The 22,768-nt window shown below is 43.4% G+C and overlaps 1 protein-coding gene across 1 annotated transcript in view; it reads left to right on the forward strand.

The window, feature by feature from the left end:
• Window positions 1-22,768, forward strand: part of PLXND1 (plexin D1) — a 43,137-nt gene continuing 20,369 nt past the window's right edge. The window contains exons 1-8 of the mRNA XM_053469893.1: window positions 1-1,320; window positions 15,613-15,789; window positions 17,703-17,834; window positions 17,936-18,036; window positions 20,097-20,229; window positions 20,558-20,732; window positions 20,993-21,101; window positions 21,316-21,412. Coding sequence (XP_053325868.1) covers window positions 175-1,320; window positions 15,613-15,789; window positions 17,703-17,834; window positions 17,936-18,036; window positions 20,097-20,229; window positions 20,558-20,732; window positions 20,993-21,101; window positions 21,316-21,412 — 2,070 coding nt within the window. The 5' untranslated portion in view covers window positions 1-174. The remainder of the gene's footprint in view (window positions 1,321-15,612; window positions 15,790-17,702; window positions 17,835-17,935; window positions 18,037-20,096; window positions 20,230-20,557; window positions 20,733-20,992; window positions 21,102-21,315; window positions 21,413-22,768) is intronic.

Here is a 22,768-nt window from a genome sequence, read left to right on the forward strand (position 1 = left end):
CCGCGAGAACAGAGACACAGAGGGGCAGAAGAGACCGGGAGAGGGGTCCAGCTGGAACTGGAGGGGCTTTGGTGGGTGATTTGCACTGGATCTGCTGACCATCTCTGAAGAAGGACCCTGCGTGATGTGTTAAGAGCTGAAGGTTGCCCGCTGCTCTCACCCTCATGCCCACTCATGGCATCTCCTGCACCCCCTCTGCTGCTCCTCTCTGCCCTGCTGGTGCTCCCGGCTTTGGGACTGGAGATGATCAACAGGTTCTACTCTCCCCAACTTACCAATAACTTTGCCGTGGATGGAGCGGGCGGCAGGGTGTACCTGGCATCGGTCAACCGGCTCTACCAGCTACAAGGAGACCTACGGCCGGAGCTAGAGGAGATCACCGGACCGGTGCCGGACTCCCCGCTGTGCCATGCCCCCCAGATCCCTGAGACCTCCTGCGAGTTCCCCAGGACCCTCACCCCAAATTATAACAAGATCCTGGAGCTGGACTTGGAGCAGGGCTTTCTGCTGGTGTGCGGCTCGGTGTACCAGGGGCTGTGTGAGCTCAGGGTCCCGGGTAACATCTCCCAGCTGGCAGTGCCCTTCCCACCCCGCAGTGTGGTGCCCAGCATGCTAAACATCGCTGCCAACCACCCCAACGCCTCCACGGTGGGGCTGCTCATCCGAAACCCGTGGGGGGACACCAGGCTCCTGGTGGGGGCCACGTACACCGGCTTTGGTAGCCAATTCTTCCCTTGGAACCAGAGCATTGTGGATCATCGGTTTGAGAACAGCCCGGAGATCTCCATCCGTGCGTTAAACGCGCGTTCGCCGGCGCAGCTCTTCACCTTCGATATTAGCCCATCGGACGATAACATCTTCAAGGTGAAGCAGAGCAGTAAGAGCCGGCACCGGCTGGTCTTTGTCCGGGCGTTCCAGCAGGGGCCCTTCGGATACCTGGCTATGAACGTAGAACCTGCACCCGCGGGGAAGGAGAGCCGCCCCAGCAGCGTCCTAGCGCGGATCTGCCTGAAGCCCGAGCCGCGGGGGGAACCGCGCAAGCTCACCGAGTCCTACATCCAGCTGGGGCTGCGCTGCGAGGGGCCCCGGGCCACACTCTTTGGCAGGGTGCTATCAGTGTTTGCGGAACCTGGACGGATATTCGGCGTGTTCGAGGGCAAGAAGGAGGCGGCTGTGTGCGTGTTCGGGCTCCGCCAGGTCGGGGAGGAGATCCGCGGAGCCCGCAGGCGCTGCTTCGAGAGCCAGGACCAGGGAGATGTGTCCGTTCTGGACAGCGTGGTGCAGGGCAGCGGCCCCAGCTGTGAGCGCAGGAACATCAAGGTAAACCGACTTCTCGACCGATATATCGCCAATCTGCCAGCTGTTACTGCTTGACATGTATGTGAGTGGACATATTTATCAAAGTTTTCCATTGTGACTGATCCACATGTTAAACACTTCCCCCAGATCTGCTCTTTGTTAATACCCCCTGTATTAACAGATTCAGACCAACAATAAGTGGGGTCAATTTCTCTGTGTGTGGAGCAATCACCATGGAAACCTACAGTTACTCATGATAGCTCCACAATTCTCACTTTGTTCCAGAATTACACTTATGTTTCCCCGATTTCTGTATCAGAGCCATAAAGATGTCCTCCTGATGTCCCAAAACAAAATTGACATCTTCAGGCACATCTTCAGGTACAAAGACACACTAACAATGTGTGAAGGGATCTCATGGGGTTCCATGTTAGTTGTGTATCCATAGAGTCATCTCAGAATAGTGAAGGACACCTTCACCTTTTGAGGCACCTCCATGACACCCATAGCTGCTTCCTAACAGACCTTCTCAACCATACCCAATACTAATAGTGTTTTGTATCAATCAATGAGCCAGACATATAATTCTGCCACAAAGTTTTGAAAGTGGTGCAATTATCTGGAATATTCAATTGGTTTCCCTTACCAACTGAACTTTGCCCCAGGACTCTGTCATGGTGGCCAAACATCAGAGAGTACAAAGAAAAGATATGATCAGGATAGGATAGGATAATAGCCATTATTACTGATAATTGGATGGGAAAGTGTTGGCAAATACAGTTCTAGGCCAGATGGGAAAGAACTGAACAGTTCCTTCCAGCCCTCCAGTTTCTGGAGTGTATGGATCTAGAAAAATAGTCTAAACTAGTACTCCAAGGTGCTCATGAATTTATAACATGAACTTATTACTTCAGTGTGAGAATAACACAGAGGACAATGAGAAGGACAGAGAGTTAGGAAGGGACTCAATCTTTGAAAAGCAAAACAAAAAGTGTCCAGTTATGATTATTGAATTAAATTGTTACAGAAAATATGTAAAGTTTGGTTAATGTGTCAGAATCCCAGGTCCATGCTCAGTCAAGAGACTTCAGTACTGAACTGGATTATCATCTTGATTTCCGTTGTCTCTCTCCTGGGTGTTTTTTGAAGTTCTCTTTGAATACTTTCATTTTAAGATATGTCTGAAATGATGAGCATCAGGTGTGCAATAAGTAAAAACTAAAATAAAATTCTGCATGGTGGGAGCTGCCACACTTGTCGCATCATCCATTAAAGCATGGAGGCCTGGAGAGCTTGGGACCCCTAGGCTTATGCCTAGAGTATCTAATCGATAATGTGGCGCACTACATTTTGTCTACCTAAAAGTCTTTTGTTATTGGTGTACATTGTGTATTACTTTATGTTGAAGTGCAGAATGACCTGAGGTTTCTTGGGGAATGGGACAAAGGAAATCTAAAGGAAATGTGAGAACTGCATATTTTAGGATTCTGAATAAAAAAGTGGTGAAAAGATGGGTTTATTAACGGTTTGTGTGCTAGAGGAATGGCCATTACCACCACTGCTTCCGCTGTCTGGCACCCTGTGGCTTAGAGGCACGAATGTAAAAAAAACCCACATTTTTTGGCATCAGATTTTCAAGTTGTGTGTTTAGAGAGTCAGAGGTTTAGATGTAATGTAAGGAAGGTTTACTTTACTGAGAGGGTTGTAGATAAGTGGAACAGCCTCCCCTTAGGAGTGGTAGCGGTTCACACACACACTCACACACACAGTAAGATCATTTTAAGATGCACGGGGTAGGAATAAAGCTATCCTGAATCTAAGGACTGATAAGGGTTTGAGTCTTACATCAGAAAAATGGGCAGACTAGACGGGCCGAATGGGTTTTATCTGCGCCAGGAAGGAAGCTGGCAGACAGAACCGTTGTGAGTGAGATCAGAGTGAGTGTGTGTTGTAGTGTCAATCATAATCGCTCCTCTGTGTGGCCGGAGGGTGCATTCATTCTTATCAGCACCTTTGGGCACTCTACAGCACAAGATCCTTTGGGAACAATGGCGTTTATGACCCCTGTGTGTGTGCTCAGTTTAGTGGCGGACACCTGCAGGTCGGGCACCCCTTCTAATAACATAGAGCTATAGGGGTATCAGAGCAGAAAAAAACAGCGCCCTGATAAGAGCTTCACAGGTGTCTGGAAATAACTAAAAGACAATAAAGTTCAGACGGCGGAGGATAAGTAGAGATAATGATTAACCAGCACTGGGCTTGTAAATACTGGATTTGTTGATGTAAGGAGTTTAACAGCATCTTTACCTAATGCATCAGTTTGTCTCAGTCTGTCGTTCTAGTTTTGTCAGACACTTTGAATGTAATAGAAGAAGCACTGTGTACAATTAAAGATAACAATAACAGTAGTAGTAGTTATAATCATAATAGCAGTAGTAATAAAACTGATACTAGTAGTAGTTGTAATAATAGTAGTAGTAGTAATAGCAATAATAGTAGTAGTAGTAATAATAATGATAATAATAATAATGGTAGTAATAATAATAAGAATAGTAGTATTAATAATAATAGTAGTAGTAGTAGTAGTAGTAATAGCAATAATAATGGTAGTAGTAATAATAATAATAATACGAATATTAGTAATAAGAAGAATAAGAACAGTAGTAGTAATAATAGTAAACATACTAGTAATAATTGTAGTAATACCAGGAATAATAACAATAGTAGTAGAAGTAATAACAATTGTAGTAGTAATAATAATAATAACAACAACAACAATAGTACTAGTAGTAGTTGCAGTAATAATAGTAGTAGTAATAATAATAAGAATAGTAGTAATAATAATAATAGCAGTACTAGTAGTAATAATAGTAGTAGTAGTAGTTATAAGAATAGAATAGAAGTAATACTGATAATAATAATAATAGTAGTGATAAGAATAGAAGTAGTACTGATAATAATAATAATAATAGTAGTAGTAGCAGTAATAATAGTAGTAGTAGTAGTAATAATACTAGTAGTAGTAGTTATAATAAGAATAGAATAGAAGTAATACTGATGATAATAATAATAATAGTAGTAGTAGTACTAATAATAATACATGTCTCTGCCTCGTAATTTGGTTCTGTGGTGCAGTAAGTGACGATATTTCACCCATTTCTCTGTTTTTACATGATATTGAATGTCGGAGAGTATTTTTCGGTGGTTGGAGGGACAGGTACTTTAACCGGTTTTGTAAGTAAAATGACGTGGCTGTTCCTTTAATTTCCCATCCTATCTCAGGGGGTAGCAGCCTTATCTTGCCGATCGTCCTTAACGTTTCTATATATATGTTGTTTCTGCTGTTTTATGAGACGGCTGTGGATTTCAAGCTGCCAGATGAATGTATTCCGGCCTCGTTTCTGGCCAATAATACATCTCTGGGAGGGAAATAAACCGCTTTTAGCGAAGAAGCAAATTTATTTTCCCACGTCCTCTGTCCCTAGCGCTCTAATGAGTCACAGGCGCTCCAATTCTGCTCTGAGCTCACAGCTGGTCCCGTTCCCACGTCCCCTCTGCCTGTACCAATAAGCACATAATGTCCTGACCCTCTTCTCTGGTCAGACCGGCCGTGTACCTACTACTCTTATCACCGAGTGCCTATATTAAAACACCGCAGCTAAGTAAAACAATGGGCACTGAGCTTGTAGCTCCTTCACAGTTGTAGACGAGCAGGTCCTGGAGAAGTTCAGCTGCTGTCTGGGAACAATTAAAGTGGTTATTGTGAACTCCGGGTAGACTGGAAGATCTTTGTCAGATGTGCTTATTTTATGCAGAATACAGTCCAGCTACGTCTGTAATGCCCCTTCTCTTGTACATTTGCCCTAGATGCCCCTCTTTGCCCCCCAGGCGTTTGGGAGTCACGTCGTGCATTCCTGGCCAGAACATTCGCTAGCGAAGAATCGCTGGAAATGGTAAATGAACCCCCCCACACACCCACCCCCTGATCTCAGGGTTAGGAAAATAGACCCTTGCTTTCTTTAGTCTGAGGAATCTGGGGGGATTCGTACTGTAAGCTTGTCAGGAACAGGCAGATTAATTTGTAGGCTCCAGTCCACGGCGTTAACGATTTCCAGTGTGCTGCTGGCAGAGCCTTCTCCGCCGGGGCCAGAGGGGTTCTACACGGAAAGGGTTAAAAGGGCTTCAAATACATCACATGTACCGAATAACGCCAGCTTCGGAATGGATCTCGCGGTACCGGTTCTGCTAAACCCCAGATTAACAATCTGTGATCTCCATCCCCCCGTCAGCATCCAAGTCCCTCCGTAAGAAAGATCTTAGAAGTTCGTTGAATTCTTGCGGCTCCTTCTGCGCCTGTTTGTTAATGTTTTAGGTAATTTGTATATATAACGCATCATACAATAATAATCACACAATACGCCGTGTAATCCTGCATCCTGAATCTAAGGCAAGACCGGGGACTGATGTAAGAACAAGAAGCCATTGTCTAAAACAAGAGAGTCGGAGGTTTAGATGTAATGGAAGGACGTTTTACTTTACTGGAAGGGTGGTAGATGTGTGGAACAGCCTCCCAGCAGAAATGGTAGAGGCTGATAAAGTGTGGGATAGACATATATCTATCTTGAATTGAAGTACTGATTAAGGTTTGAGTCTTACATCAGGAAAACTGGGCAGATTAGACGGGCCGCATGGGTCATTATTATTAATAATTATCATTATAGAGAAGAGTTAAATTTGATTAGAATTTGGCTACCTTAGCCTCGTGGAATCTCTGTATAGATCTTCTTTTTTTTCTGACCTTAATCTTGAGCTCATCATCCAAGTCCCCCCCCCTATCTAAATTGGTTTTATAACAAAGAATATAATTGTAATTCTCAAATTGCAACTTTTTGTAAAGAACGGATAACTCCGGAGGCAAAGAATTCCACAATAACTTTTGTCTGATAAGAACTTTATGACTCCATAGCAACAACTCTTAAAAGAAAATGAGGTTGTTATTTTGGTATAAAAGTGGTAATTATGTTATACAGCAGATACTAATTGCGTTACAGTTGATTAGTTGCCGCTGTCTGGCTATGTACTGGCCGCGCATTCATGTGTGAGTTGTGACATCACAACTCTGCTCACTGATTGCATCACTCCGGCATCGGGGGAGAACGTCGTATCTGTGATGATTCACCGGCTGCTCGATTTCATACATGAATTAAACATAAATAGCTAAAGGCCAGGAGGATGGGCCGTATCCGGCCCCACATTCAGCGTGTCTATCAGATTATTTATGTGGATATTTCTCCTCCACCTCTATTCACAGACCCTCCTTGTATTAAAGGTGATAAGTAATGGGGGGAAAGAGCCTCGAATGTCTTATTCTTGCACCCGAGGCCTGGAATTAGCGTAGTTTGCCAGAACATGGTGGGTAACCGCACTACTCCCTGACTGCGGAGCGCGGGGGGGGGGTGAGTTGTGTAAACGCTTCATTGTGTCATTTTCAGAGGGTTTTAACTTTACTCAGAGAAATCCCACAGCCAAAATTTCCCAAAAGCTGAAATAGATCCCTCGGGGAAGAGTTGAGAACACAAATAAGTTCTCGGACAGCTTGGCTGCTCGGTCCATACACATAAATCAGTGTCGGCGGTCTATACGGGTAGGAGGTGGGTCAGATGCCTACAGACAGAAAGCCACCAGCAATGGCCCACCGACAGTTATCAGCGTGGACAGCGGAGGGACCCCCTCTAAACAAGAAGGGTTTAGTTAGTATAACAAGAGCAGGAAAACATATATAAAGTTTAGCACGGGTGGCTTACAGGCGGTAGATCCAGTGGCCCCTACAGTATCGCCTTTCCTAGAGGGACATCGGTCACTAAGGGGTGTCAGAAACAATGTACGGCTAGAGTATTATCACAAAAATAGATACATTTCTCTGTTTTTGGAACAATACATGACTTGCGCAACAATGTTGAATGTCAAATGCGGTATAAGTATTTGCGTGATTTTGTTGCATCATAAGCCATGTGTGATGTCATCAGGTCGAGAAGTGGCTTCCAGGTCATGAGAACTGGCTTCTCTAACAGCCCAGAAACCCGATAGATGAGTAATTACGTCAACCATAGAAATACATGATAATTTTATCATTTTTAATGAATTAAAGTTTTTTTTAAATTAAAAATTGCCTATATATTCCTTACCACCACAGGCCAATAATGACATAAAAGTATATTAACCCTTTAATACCTCTCTCTTTTTTTTTTTTACGATGTATACAATGTAACAACATACTATGTTAACACAACATTACATCTTAACTAGCTGGATAGTTACATTTATGTTAATTAACCCCTTAATGACAAAGCCCAGGCTCAAAATGCATTGTTTTCAATGGGTTTAAGGACTGACCGTTGTCCTTAAGGGGTTAATGAAGGAAGATAGTATTAAGCCGTTTAATGTGTGTGGAATGAATAATTCTGTATATTGGGACTGGAAAGTAATGGTGATTTCTTGCTGTTGTGAATTGGAGGTACCAACAGCTCATCTAAAACAGATAAGGATCAGGAAACGGGGAGAAAACAGCAGAATAGCATTTTCTTAATAGAATGTAAGTGCTGTTTTTTGGTTATTCTGCGCCGTGTGAGTGACGGCTGAGTTTGTGTTGTTGTTCTAGTATGCGGGCATTGATTGTGCTGCTGCAGCGGGATTCGAGAGGTTAAGGTTAAAAAAACAAACTCAAAAAGCTTTCAATGGATATGGACTATTCTCAAAATAAAAAAAGGACGAAGATCTGATATGCTGATCCGGCCGGAAACGAGAAAAGGGAAACCGGGTGGGGAGGCGAAGCATTCTTATGTTACAAGCTGCTTATGGACACATCTGACGGCACAAAAGACCCCTTCGGCCCACCTAGTCTGCCCGACTCAGACCTTAATCAGTCCTTGGTCTCGTCTTAGATCCAGGAGCCATAAGCCTGTCCCATAAATTTAAATTCCCTCACTGTATTACCCTCTACCACCTCTGCTGGGAGGCTGTTCTGCTTATCTATCACCCTCTCTGTTTCAATATTCTTGATTCTGCGTAACCTTTTCTATCCGTTCTCATCGTGCAGAATGAACCCCAGATGTTTTCGCGTTATCAGACACGGTTGCTTGTCTCCGCGATGAATAACAAGCACATTGCCAGTAACTGCACGTCTAATTTAAAACAGTAGAACAAGCCCCCCCCCCCGTCATTGACATGCACAAAATAAATCTGATCTGTTATGAATTCAGCCGGACTCCCATGAAACGTGAGCGAACATGACAGTAAAACGATGAGGCTGCCAGATCTAAAACCAAACGCCTATCAACGTTAAACATTGTTGTCCGGCGTGTATGTAGAGTTCTTACAAGGCTGGCGGGGGGGGGGGGGGCGTTCTTCTTAATTACGATCAGGATCCCCGGCTGTAAATGTAATGTAATGTAAGTTTTACCTTAACGAAAGGGGGGTAGATTTGTGGAACAGCCTCCCAGCAGAAGTGGTAGAGGCTAATAAGGCGTTGGGTAGACATATGGCTATTTTAAATCTAAGATCTTTACACCAGAAAATAGGGGCAGATTAAATTATATAATATATATAATATATTATGCATGGTTTTAATATCTTTATATTCCAGTTTACATATTACAGTTGCATTCTTAATGCCTACCACCATTGCTTGGAACCTGTGCCTTGTCTGTACTACACCATAAGTGGGTTGATTGCCACTATCACACACTCATAAACCTCTTTCCGTCCAATCTGTCCCCCACCTCTCTCCTTCTTTCACAATCGAGTTTCCTCCGTCATTTCTTCGGTTCCTACTTGATCTTCTTTTGAAACTTTTGCCTTGGTTAGAAGGGATCCCTAATCTGGAGATCCCGGCTCGGAGAACTCGGTCCCTGCCACAAAGATCTCGCGACGGCCTTCAATGGCGTTAACTCACAAAGTGCCAGAACGGGCTTTATGGGGGGGTCCCGCTGATTTATTTGTAACCGGACTATGGCCCCCTCCCCCCAAAGTGTTACTACAGCCATCGTCACAAGTACCCCGACCACCGAGAAACGTATCCTTATCCGTGACACTCCTCGGCACTTAAAGGGTTAATGCGGGAATAAACCCCTTTGAGACGATCTGTTTATTGGGACAGAAACGTCTCCGTACGGCGGACATGTCAGCACCTCCTAATCCCACTTCACATGCTCTCAAAACACAAGTGGAGCGAGGAGGCTGCGATGATGAATCGGGAGCGAGGAGCCGGTCCCATGACGATCACATGCTGGGGGAGGCAGGGGCCGATCGGGTTTCCTCCCCGGGACACACAGCAGTAATTACACTAAAGTGACACAATACGCCAGCCAATCGAGCAAACCGCGTCCTATTAACACTTCTCTTCATGGGATGTACCCGGGGTATACCTCCCAAGTGTCCCTGTGTAGGGCAGACAGTCCCGTTTTGCTCATCCTTTGGGAATTTTACAGCCCTGGAAGCCTCAATAATTTAAATATAGACAAGCGTACAAATAAAACACATTCTTCTTCACTATATGCCCCCGAAACATACTTCTAACATACGTGCAGCGGATGTGATGTTGTGGTCTGGCTCTGCAAACACAGACAAACAGAATAATTCATTAATAAAATAAATAGTGCAGGAGGATGGAAGCGCGGTTAACAGTTTTCATAAATGTCACCCAATCATTTATATATTTATGGATCTCTCTAATATCCGTGTGATGGGCAGACGTGAGAAGTTTATGTCCTGGTTATACCCATAATGCGGGGGATGTTCTCTGTTTGGGGGTCTTGACTTTGGCTTTGTTCCCGTTAGGGGGGGGGTGTTAGTGGTAAACCCGCTACCTGACATTGAACTATGATGGTCTGTGGACATCTTGGAACCTTTTAATAGAACTGCCCCCTCTGGAGTGTGACACTGAGCTTGTGGGGGGAGATGGAGACGGGGTGAAATAAAGCCAGCACCTGTTTAAATGTGACAATGGACAGATCTCGGGCACCTGTGCTGGGTGTCAGATCCAGCTGCTCCCGGCTCCCGATAACGTGTGAAAAGCTGTGTCACGCTGGTGCCTCTGAATCCATCTCCTTACCGCCGTCCTGACGCTAATCTAATGTGTCCTGATAAAAAGCCTGATAATTCCCCTCTGCGGAGCATCAACTGCCACGCATCCCACCGGCCCTGGGTGGACGGCACGCGCGGCGCAGGAGACAGGGGCTCTCCAATCCTACGTGAATATAGACTCCGCGACATGTTTACTTGTCTATGGCTGTGACATTAGTTGACTTCTTTTTTTGGTGAGAAAATCCTTAGAATGGTTAATTAGCACCAATATAATAATAACAATAATAATAATAATACAAATAATAATAATAAATAATAATAATAATAGCAAGATGTATCTTGTCATTGAACTAAGTTTTGGGGCAATTTAAGGCACTCCCTGAATCTTACGCATTATTTACCATTTTAGAGAATTTTTTTGCTTATTATTATTATTTACTGTCTAAAAGTTTTCTAATCCAAGCTAACCCTCTAGATTGTAAGCTCTTGGAGCGAGGCTGTCTTTATCTTCTGTATCGGGCCATCTTGGTCTGTCGGTTCGAGTTTTGTCGGACCCTCTGAATGGACGGAGCGTAAGAAGCGCTGCGGCATGTGGTGGCGCCATATAAATAAAGGATAGTTATGATGTAGCAGCTGTTTACTTGTGATTGGTGTCGGAAGGAGTCATCGATGGAGCTGCATCTCCTGTAGTAAGGGCTCGGCCATCAGTAATGTTGGGAGAGCCAAATGTTTAACCTGTCCCTTGCCAGATGGGCATTGCAGATAATCTCTGCATTCATTGATGAGGCTCGTATAAGAAGTTGTCCGGTCTTTAGATCTGAATTACAAAAAGTAATACCAGAAACGTAGAATTTAACAGAACATAAGAAGCCTGCGGCCCGTCTGGTCTGCCCGTTATTATTACTGATATAAAGACTCAAACCTTAACCAGTCTTCCTCTCCGATGCATGTTGAAATTCCCTCCCTGTATTAGCCTCTGCCACCTCTGCCGGGAGGCTGTTCCACTCATCTACTAACCTCTCAGATGTTCCTCCCTCTCTATTCTGTTTGTGCCACTGGCAGGATCTGCAGACAGCTGTATTACAAAGGGGGGGAAAGAGTGGGAGGTGGGCTACAACTGGAAACATCTGGGGATGGAAATCCTGGAGAGCACATTGTGCGGGGACGTGCCGGGCAGTATTATAAGATATTCACGACCCCCCCAGCCCATACAGCTTGTACACCAAAGCCCCCTCTTAGCGAGTCCCGGCTAATGCTTGTCTGCCTGGACGGTGTTTTCATACCCAATTAAAATAAAGACCGTCTCGGGCTTTCATCTCTAGCAGCCCCGGCCGGCGCGTCATTAATCTGCCATGGCCGGTGTGTAAACCCAAAAGAGCTTTACTGGGTTAAGTACCGAGGAGCGAGGACGCGCCGAGCGGACGTAATGTTTATTATTTCTCCTGATGCTCTTTATACATCACATATGGTGGGTGAAGGAAGCTTTGTTTCACCGGGAGTTATAGACATGGCACGGTACGGCACGGTCCGACATGTCATGGCACGGTACGGCACGGTCCGACATGTCATGGCACGGCACGGCACGGTCCAGTCTGAGGAAACGCAAGGATGCGGGGACGCGACATAATGATTAATCATTATATACATTATTTAAAGAAAGAATTGTAACTGCCGCGTTTCCCGTCTCTCCCCTCAGAAGATGTATCCCAGCATGCCGCAGACCCCCCCCTTTCCTGATTGGATGTTTATTTTTCAGCTTTGGTTTAATGTGAAAATAAAACAAAACAGGAAACAGGAAGTGGTTTCAAAGAGTGTCCAGAGAGCCCAAATGCTTCGCAACGTGTGGGTTCAAAAGTCTCAAAACATAAAACTTGTTAAAATGCTAAACAGAACATTTTTTATTCTTTATTCATTAATACCAATTCTTTTTTACATGGCAGAGTTTTTACATCTCCTGGAAGACTTAATCCTGGTTTTATATACAATGAGCATACCTGGGAACCTTGTGGCCCCGGCTCCCCAGAGCCCCCTTTCGGGTTTCCGCTGATGTTGGGGGGCTCACACTTGTGTTGATGGGGAAGGTGGCATGGAGTGGGTCGCTCTCGCACCCTGGGGTTCCCCTGTGGTGACCCAGAGATATGGAGAAGCGGCGCTTCACCTGGAGTCTCTGGGTTTCACCAGGTATGACAATGAGCATACAAGGAACCTCCCAGGGTTTTTACCCCAGTCTCAGGGTGAAGGGGCAGATTCTCAGAATCGCACAGTCTGGAGCTGACTCCTTCCTATTATACCCCGCTGTGATCATACATAAGACTCCCAAATGGTGCTTTTGCGGTCAGTATGTTATGGTTGATATCCCAGCTTGAATGCAGGTGACTCAATTAAGAGTATCTGTAAATAATGACAAGTCAAGGTTTCCATGACGACCGGTATTAGAGCACTACATAAACTCTTGACAATGGGCTATTAAAGGGTTAATATTTCAAGAGTCTTAGGGTGCGCTCATCTTGAGGGTCACAGGTACGACAATGAGCAAAAAATCTATAGACTTCTTTGTTTTGTTATTTGTTGCATTTTAAGTGACAATAGAGTAAGAACGCAGGGCTCCATATTAATAACACATATTACAGGCGTGCATCAATATGATCCCAAACAGGGGGGCTTTTAAAAAATCTACATAAAAATAAAACAAAAACTCCTTGAAATGAAAGCATTAATAACACAAAGGGACAGCAGGATCGCTTTAGACCAACTGGCACCAGGAAGTTTGTTTCCGCACAAAAATCTAAAAAAAAGTCATTTCTTCCGAATATTGTGACATTTTCATTATTTTTGTGCAGAATAGTCACCATTTCATACACTGTACGGTATATTCTGAAACGTAAGATTATTTTCTTTATTATAAGTTCCTTAAAACTGGAAAGTTAATAATATTTGAAATTTTGTTGTTATGTTACAATCAGGAATATTTTATATTCAGAAAAAAGGTACATTGCGTATATTCCAACACACATAATTATATATACAGTATTTATATATATATATATTTATTTGCAGAGAGAATCACCCCTTATATACCATTTTCTGTGTGTGGCAACTTTATTTCCTTATATCTAAAAGATTTGGTAATGATGCTATGTGGCCACCAATAAAAAGATGAGATATATAAGTGTGGCTATATTTGTATGAAATCATAATTTATGTCTGAAATTGTGATTTTTGGTAATTATCACGCACTGTCTTCCAGTTTCTGTATTATTGCTCTTAATTAAGTTACAACGTGACACTTTGATCTGTTTCTGTACAAATTCAGACAACAGAGCAGATTTGATTATGTTTCTCCCGTCGCTTCCATTACTGAAATCAGGTCCCGTTTAACTCCTCGCGTCTCGGCTCTTTGCCACGTAACGAGGTCAGGGCACACCGGATATAACGATGGGACGGAGAAGTAACGTATTCTGATCTATTCCCAGGATCATTATGATAAACAACACCCATATAAATGCGTTCTTCGTTCCATGTAGATAGACCCGGAATCTGAGCGTCACCACGGGACACTGAGAAATTCGGGAATTCTACAAACACAAGTGCGATGGAATTCTCTAAATTTAGATGAAATGTTTCCCATGGCCCGGGGAATACTGGGGCCAAGAGACGTTATGGGGAACAGCCTGTATCCTGATTACAAAATCCCATAATGGAGGGGGGGGGAGTAACTTATTTGGATCTTCTATAGTCAGCGAATTGGATGCTCATCGAACACGATGGAAATTTACAACAAACTAATTTATCCCAAGATACGGAGCCAAATATGAATTCCATATAATTGTCTTTTTTTTGTTTGGTGAAGTAAGTCTGTCTATCAATCTGCATACTATCCGTAACACAGAAGACGCGGTGACAGTTTGTTTACAATAAATTATTCTAGCGCCGCGCATAAAAAGACTTGTCTGTGAATAATCCTCTTATTTAGGATGTAGTAGGATCTTTTCTGGCATCCGTCTGCTTCCCCAAAGCAGCATGGACAATATACTATATATATATATATATATATATATATATATATATATATATACACCCTGTTTTACGTACTGTTAAGTGTGCGGTATAACCCTGATTAAACATTGATTTCATTTCCATTGGGTATTACACCTTAGGTCACAAATCTGAAGGGAATACAAATGCACATTACACTACTTTGCAGCTCCAGAGGCCTATAATCCCTACAACACTCCCTATAATTCCCAGCAGTTTTTGGCTGCCTGACACGGCCAATCACTGTACAGAAAGCACTCACATTATAAATGGGGACCAACAAATGCACATATATGTGCAGAGAGTCTCTGCCAGGGGCGAGGAAACAGAGCAGATGTATAAAGAGGATTCTAATAAACATGCATTTGGCTCAAAAAATAATGAAGCCAACACTAAATCATCATATGGATAATATTTTCTTTCCTGGATTCCCAGATGTACGTATAAGGACCACATGTATGGAAGTGGTTTTAAAAGTGTCGGTGTCTCTGTGGTCAGTTACTTCTCTTGTGGTGGCTTCCACCATCGTGCTATATTTTTATTTCTGTGGCTACATTACGGCTCCTTTTTCATGTCTTCACCAACGCCCCCCCCCCCGTTCTTGTCCATTTGTGGCTGCGTTCCCGTTAGCAAACATTTTCGCAAGTATGGTTGGTTTTGTAATAGATTTGCTAAGATTTGATGAGGTTTTATTTGTAGAGATATATTGTTACACATCAGAAACCCTTTTTAGAACCTTCGGGAAAAAGTAGCCAGTTCACGAAGAAGGGAGAGAACTTTATTAAGTATTTTTATATCGGACTTTTACGAGTGTCTCTCGGCAGAACATTGAACACCAGGGTGGGTGAGGGGTGTGGAGGAGGACAGTAATATGCGGGGAGGAGGGGAGCGGGGTGCAGCGGAGGATGGGGGGGTGTGAAGCAGTTTGGCATGGCCCCAGATAATAGCATGTTTCAATTATCCCGGAGACTCCAGACAGAAACAATTACCTCTTGGTTATTTCTACTCCATGTTCAGATACTCATTCAGTACACTCCAGCACCCATGGGGTTAATGGTTATTATTCTCAGACAAAATCAAATAATTCATGCTTTGTTGAAATTAACCCTCCACGCGCTGATCATGTCGGTGTTGTATGGGTAAGTGCTTTCCCGCGTCGGTTCCCTGTGTCTCACTCCGCTGTGTATTCTTGTGCAGCTCCAGGACGAGCAGTTGGACTGTGGAGCTGCGCATCTTCAGAACCCGTTGGCTATCAATCGCCCGCTCTCAGCCACGCCAATCTTTCAAGCCCCGGGACTGACATCTGTGGCAGTGTCAAGTGTTAATGGCTACACCGTGGCATTTTTGGGAACAGCCAGTGGCCAGCTTTTGAAGGTACGTAACCACGCTTATGACCGATGTTGGCCAGTGTTAACAAATGAATATTTTATATACATAGAGAATTCCTTGTTGACTTTTGTACATCTTGAGATACCCTCAGCCCTCTCATGCCTCTAGTTACCCAGGGTCAGGCCAGATTGTCCATTTGTTTTTAAGGGACAACACAACATTCTTTCCTAGTAACTCATCTAGAGATTCATGTGTCCTCTTGAGCCTACATCAGACGTGTGGATGGTGAGCCACCTGACAACATCTCCAAACATGGCCTTTACAATATCTTGTCTACTCTTACCTTTTGACATTTCCATCATGATGACAATGATTGCCGGTGGTTGGCCACAGCAGAGGCCTCCAGTTCACAATAAACTTAAAGTTGTTGTCCACACCAAATAAAAGTAACACACTTTGCCCTTATACTTTGGTCATCTGTGGGTTTACCGCTCCCACAGAACGATGTTTGACACCATCTCTGTCCTAAATGTACATCTTCTCACCCGTTTTTTAAATCTTATATTTATATATTTGCTGAGAGTTACAGTCTACTCAAACAGGATCCCTGAGCAGGTATTATCATTTTATATGAAGTTTACAAGAGTGAGGGTAGAGGTAGGAGCCTAAAACGACTTCATATCTTCAAGGATCTGTGATTCCCCCAGTATACGGATCATTAATCTAATACACAATAACAGTGGTCCTACTTGGAGAGACCTTTGACCTATACGTAATAGCCTCTAATGGAGATTTATATTGCTTGGTAGGGCTTGTGATAAAGCATTAATAGAAGCGAAAGTCTTCCTCATCTACTTCCCCTCAGAGGCTCCTACAATCTGCCCTCGGGGGCCCAAAACATCTCAACATAGTTTATTTCATCTCACACCTCCGTCGCAGCCCCGTCACCGTGTATTATTACAGAATAAATGCAAATAACACATACTAATTGAGGTGATTTTAGGGCTCCGATTTAGGGTTGTTATTTTTAGGGCGTGATGGGGGTATCTTGTAGCATTGAAAATCCCGAATGGTTAAGAAAAAGGTGTCTGGAAATATGAGGTTTCAGCCGGAGATAATGAAGGAATGAAGAGAGACCGGCTAAGGGAAGAAGGAACTTGGGTGGGATTAGAGGAAACGGAGCATTGGAATTTCCTCAGAGCCCGGAGTGAACGTATTGTTTCATTGTCACTAAATTAGGCGAAAAGCTTAACATGGGGCCGAGACTTCCTGCATTTAACCTTCTAGCATCCACAATGGACTACTACACCCGCTGAGCAAAACAAGGCATGTCCGTTACGTAACGGTAGTTGATGCAGTGCATAGCCTTCCTGTAGAAGTGGTATGGTCACGTTCTAATACAGTAATGTAATCCAAGAATGCCTGGGAGAGATGAAGGCTTAGGCTATGGATTTATAGATGGTGAAACAAAAGACTACAGTAGAAGGCCCATTTAACTCTTGTTTACCATCACATTCCTTTCGTCGAAAGTCGCGAGGTGACTTATTACCAATATGTTAAATTCGTTACAACAAAGGGCCATGAAAAAGCTCTCAGCATGAGGCAACTCAACTTGCAGTATGATGTCATCACAGCAACAAAGAAAAAGAATGAAAAGGGGGAACTATGTTACCACGTTGAGAGTTGTTAACTTGTATTACTTTATAAAACTGGGCAGTTGTTTCTAAGATGAAAATATATATTTTTGTTGATATAAAAAGAGGTTTTAATAAAATCCGATCCCGGGGCGTCATTAGCTATGTTAGATTTAACATGTTAAGTTGGACTAGGCGTCATTCAACAGGCACGAGGAAGAGATTTTAGTTAGAACGCTTTACTTCGTGACGTGTCTTAACAGCTGCCGTGTTCTAGATCAGTAGGTTATTTTGTTAATTTTGAGCCATTATGTCTTTCTTAAGATAAACTTGAATGCCAGCTTGGCCATAGTGAGCAGACAGTCCATTACGATAGCCCGAGGACAACCTGTTCACCACATCATGCACTTTGATCCAGTGGATCCCACCTACCTCTACGTGATGACCTCATATCAGGTACAAAGTAAAGCCATTCTTTACCACAAGATGTATTATTATGTAGTCATTGGTGAAGCGCCATCACTGGGCGTATTAACCATCTTCTGCTTTTTCTCCAGATGACCCGAGTGAAGGTGGCAGAATGTGACAAATTCAAGACGTGCACAGACTGTATGGAGGCAGCGGATGTGTACTGCGGATGGTGTACCATGGAAGCCAGGTCCTCTATTCACCTCTTTGATCCTTTACTTCTTATCTTAACCGCCATTTTCTTTTTCCACTTTCTACCAATCCCTACCCTTCAAAAATCACAGAAGCGTAGAATTGGACGGCAGTTAAGAACCATTCTGCCCTCCAACTCTCTTGGAGAGTTATAGCTTCGTCACAGTTCTCTCTTCCGATATATTCATTACATTCTTTGTGTCCTCAAACATTCATTCAATTTGATGGATCTCCTCTACGGTCAACCATGTCCTTCCACTACATAAGCCATACTAATCACTTCTTTCCCAAGTTTTTATCTTTTATGCCCATCATAACTTTGTTCTGTCATCTTTACTGCCTCCCCATTTATTATCCAATTACTATTCAAATTAATCCCCAGCATGCCGAGTTTAATCCTCCTAGCACCGGCGCTGTCAGTGTTCTCCTCCATACATCCAGCTCTCATCGTTTGGCTTTAACACAACCAAGACCAACGCTCTCCTCGATCCTCCAAACCCAAATCTCGTTTCCCAGGCTCTATGCTCAAACCATCCATTCTTCTGTAACCACCAACAAAAACTTTTTGCCCAATTTATATTCTGCGACCTTCAGTGATAACCCCTGTTGTTATCTTTTGTCCACATTTTTTTGTCTCCACATTTTTAGCCCATTCCTTAATCTTCTCCATATACCCGTCACTTATTTCTTGTTGATTTACATTTTTTTTTTAATTTCTCACTTGTCATACATCCCCTCAGCTTTTTATGTGACAGACACGTCATCTAGACACACTTCTCACTTTTCTGATAATAATAATAATGTATTTTGGTAATGTACTAATTAAAGCACTGTAGGACAAATCACTGACAGAGTTACAGGCTCACTGAAATCTTTCTATCAAACGAATTAAGCACTTAAAACATAATACGCCCGATACATCGCCTTGAATATTTGATGCTGTGGCTGGATCATGGAGGTCATAGAATGCTGGGACTGTGCTGATCAGTAACTAATTACTCATTGCTATGCAGACATAGCCTGGTTCACTTTCATTAATCCCGGATCAGATTAGTTCCATTAACCTATTAAGCGCTCATGGTGTCTAGCGTGATGATACGAAGGTCTACAAAATCACCGGGAATATTGTTCATAAATGCTTTTTGTTGTTGTAAAATAAAATAAAATTGGTATCTTTAAGTTAAAAGGTTTAAAAATTATTATTATTTCCCATTATATTACTCCGATTAATAGGGTTCAGCATCCCTAGACTTTAAAGTATGTTCTTCATGATTTAAAAGTTAGGCAGCACTGTGGATGGTGGTTTATTTTCTTTACTTTTAGACTGAACCTTTAAGTGTATTTTGATTGCGTGGTTTTGAGATGTGGTTCATTCACTTGTAGATGTGGTTTATTTCAGGGATACTAATGCCTGAACGTAGGGCCGCCATATCAACTTTATTCAAGTCAGGGAACGGGAGAGGAGTGGGAAGGGGAGCGGCAGGGAGCGGGAGAGGAGTGGGAAGGGGAGTGGGCAGGGAGCGGGAGAGGAGTGGGCAGGGAGCGGGAGAGGAGTGGGAAGGGGACCGGGCAGGGAGCGGGAGAGGAGTGGGAAGGGGAGTGGGCAGGGAGCGGGAGAGGAGTAGGAAGGGAAGCGGGCAGGGAGAGGAGTGGGAAGGGAGCGGGCAGGGAGCGGGAGAGGAGTGGGAAGGGGAGCGGGCAGGGAGAGGAGTGGGAAGGGGAGTGGACAGGGAGCGGGACAGGAGTGGGCAGGGAGCGAGAGAGGAGTGGGAAGGGGAGCGAGAGAGGGAGGGGAGTGGGCAGGGAGCGGGAGAGGAGTGGGCAGGGAGCGGGAGAGGAGTAGGAAGGGGAGTGGGCAGGGAGCGGGAAAGGAGTAGGAAGGGGAGCGGGCATGGCTAAACGTTGCTCTGTTGCCTGGAGAAAAAAATAAATGGACCCGTAGAGATACAAGGTCAAATCTGGGGAGTTCTCAAGTATGCCATTAACATATATCCTGGAAAAAATATGGCAACCCTGCCCGCTTTTCCATTCTCTAATGACGGTTTTGGTTTCATTCAGGTGTTCCCTGCAGCAGGAATGTCAGGGATCTGAGGATTCCATGTTCTGGACCAATCCAAGTACAGGAGGGGTAAAGCAGTGCCCTTCAATGACAATCATCCCTGGTCAAATTGATATAGCTTCTGACACCAAGGTGAGGGCCATACCATAGATTTATGGTGAAGGGATGGCTGTAACAGAGTCAAACCATTGGTCTTTCATTATCAAATTATAAACTTCTAATTTTAAAAAAATTGTAACCATCAATAAACATAGATTTTAATTTTTTTCCCTAAACCTTAAACTAAGCATTTGTGTCCAAATACCCATTTTGTGCTGTTCTCAGCTGCTCTACTTAACAGTAAATAATAAATGTGATAGAGATGGTACATTTTTTATTTATTGATATCGTTAAACATTTTCTCTCCCTGTGTTTTGTACATTTTGCATCCATTTAAAGCATTCTTTCCTTTGTTCCATAGTCAATAATTTTGAACGTCACTGGAAATCTCCCCAACCTGATACAGATGAACGTGTCATGTGACTATGGCAATGATGAGCTCATGCCGGCAATCGTTGTGTATGATGCCACCCAACAATGGGTTTCCTGCTCCTTCCTCCCTTCTGACAAATTCCCAGAATTTCCATCAAACCAAGGTATAGTTAATTAAGGTCATTATGGTGAATCCTGAGTGTGCGTGTAATTGGGCTGTATTTGTGTCATCCATGGAATGGTTCTTTTATGATAGATTGTTTATGGCCTTCTACGTAGCATGCCAAGCCTTTGATGGTTTTATTGCATTTCTAAAGGTGTCCATCTCTATGCATTTATGAAATAAATTTAAACATATATTCTGGAATCTGGGGTATGTTACTCTACCTTTGCTCGCTCTAACAATGCTGCCATTCTTTCACAGATTATGTGACAGTTGATGTTGCTGTGACAGTTGGAGGAGTTCAGATCACTCAGAATAGCCTTGTCATCTACGACTGCAAGAGAACCCAGGCTGTTCACCCCAAGACTCCGTAAGATCTCCTCTCTATCTTCTAGTCTTCATAATAATAATTATTTATGAAATTATGTTGATTTATGCACACAGTATATGTCCGTTTATGTAAGATTATTAAAGCAGAGGGTTTATATAACCTTAAGGGAGTTATTCTTCTCTTAAGACTGTTATAGCCAGGATGACACGAAATGCGTTGGTTCAATCACATAGACCTCTAATCTCCTACACAGGTGCACCAGCTGCTTGACTTCTCCCTGGCCGTGCACATGGTGTTCAACCGATCACACATGTCTCTCCAAAACTTCAAAATGTGATACTTTGGTCAAGGTAAGAACATGATTAGGCAAAAGAAATGTCTGTTTCATAATTCACTGTGGACAATTTGCCGGTGGTGGAGTTGAGGTTACCCAAGTTGGACACTTTTGGAGCTCCCTGTGCATTGTCCTCGATGGGGACCCGCCAAGCATAGCATAGTTGTTTGAGGGGTACCCACAAGCTTGTCCTACAGATTTTGTAGCGGTACCAATGTCTGGTAGGCATTGTAGTAAAAGAAGACTGAGCCAAATGTGGGTCACACATCATGACGTATCATGACTACAAAGGCTAGAGAGCTACCTGTTGGCCACCCTTGAGTCACATTATTAAGATGATAATTCTCTTGTGTTCCACTTGGGCTAACTCAAGGTTTAATGAATATGCACTAATAACTGTGCTGTGCTTGTGATGTGTTGCGCAACACATTCAAAGTCTGCAATGTATAGGCTGGGAATGAAAAAGCTTAGAATTCTGGCCGACCTTGGTTAATATGATGGAGCGTGCTTTGAGTTTCTGGCTGGCACTGCCGCAGTGTATATGCAGAACTGGCCGTGAAGTATGTTCTATGACTTCTACCAGTAAACAGGCACATTTATCCAATCCCACTTTACTCAGCCGAGCAAAAACCAGTACTTACTGAGAATGGGTGTCCGTAGCGGCTAGCGTGCCAAAGGTTGCCTATCCCTATACATATATATCAGTAAGTTTCTCCCATAATCCCATTAGCCGGCTCCTGTTCCAGGACTGAAATTGAATCTCGTTTTACAGAGGAGTATCATCCCATAATTAGAGAAGATGGACCTAAAATTCATTATCTAATTGCCTACTGCATTAGAGGAGGCAGCTCTGTTATCTGGTCACTTTGCTGGTAATCAGTGAAATGCAGGAAGCTGGTATATATCTTTGGGTCCGCGTCCTAGAATGTGTCAATTGATTTCATAATGGAGACGTGAAAAAGAGTAACAGAGGTCGATGTAATTGATCCACCTTCCAGTTAAAGCTGCTGTTCCACCTACTCTGCTTTGCAACTAAATACGGCGTTACAAACTGGTTTCCTAATACTGATGGATTCCCAAACCTCTCCCAGAAAGAATTATTTTAATAACATAACATTTTGCCTCATTCGCCGTTTTTTGCTGGGGTCACTTATTTGTCATTTGACACCAATAGGCTGCTGCCACAAAAACTCTAAAAGCTTCTCACATTATCTAAGAAGAACGAAACATTACATCTCTTTTAAAGTGTGTTTGCTTTAAAATACCAGAGACTGCAATTAATGTTTTGTCCAAGTGGAACAGCACCTTTAAACCTTTAGCATAGTGTAGGAAAAAAGTTTGGGCTTCCAGGTGTCCTTGGACTAGAAGCATA

Source organism: Spea bombifrons, chromosome 6 (assembly GCF_027358695.1).
Source record: "Spea bombifrons isolate aSpeBom1 chromosome 6, aSpeBom1.2.pri, whole genome shotgun sequence".
NCBI classification, from domain to species: Eukaryota; Metazoa; Chordata; class Amphibia; order Anura; family Pelobatidae; genus Spea; species Spea bombifrons.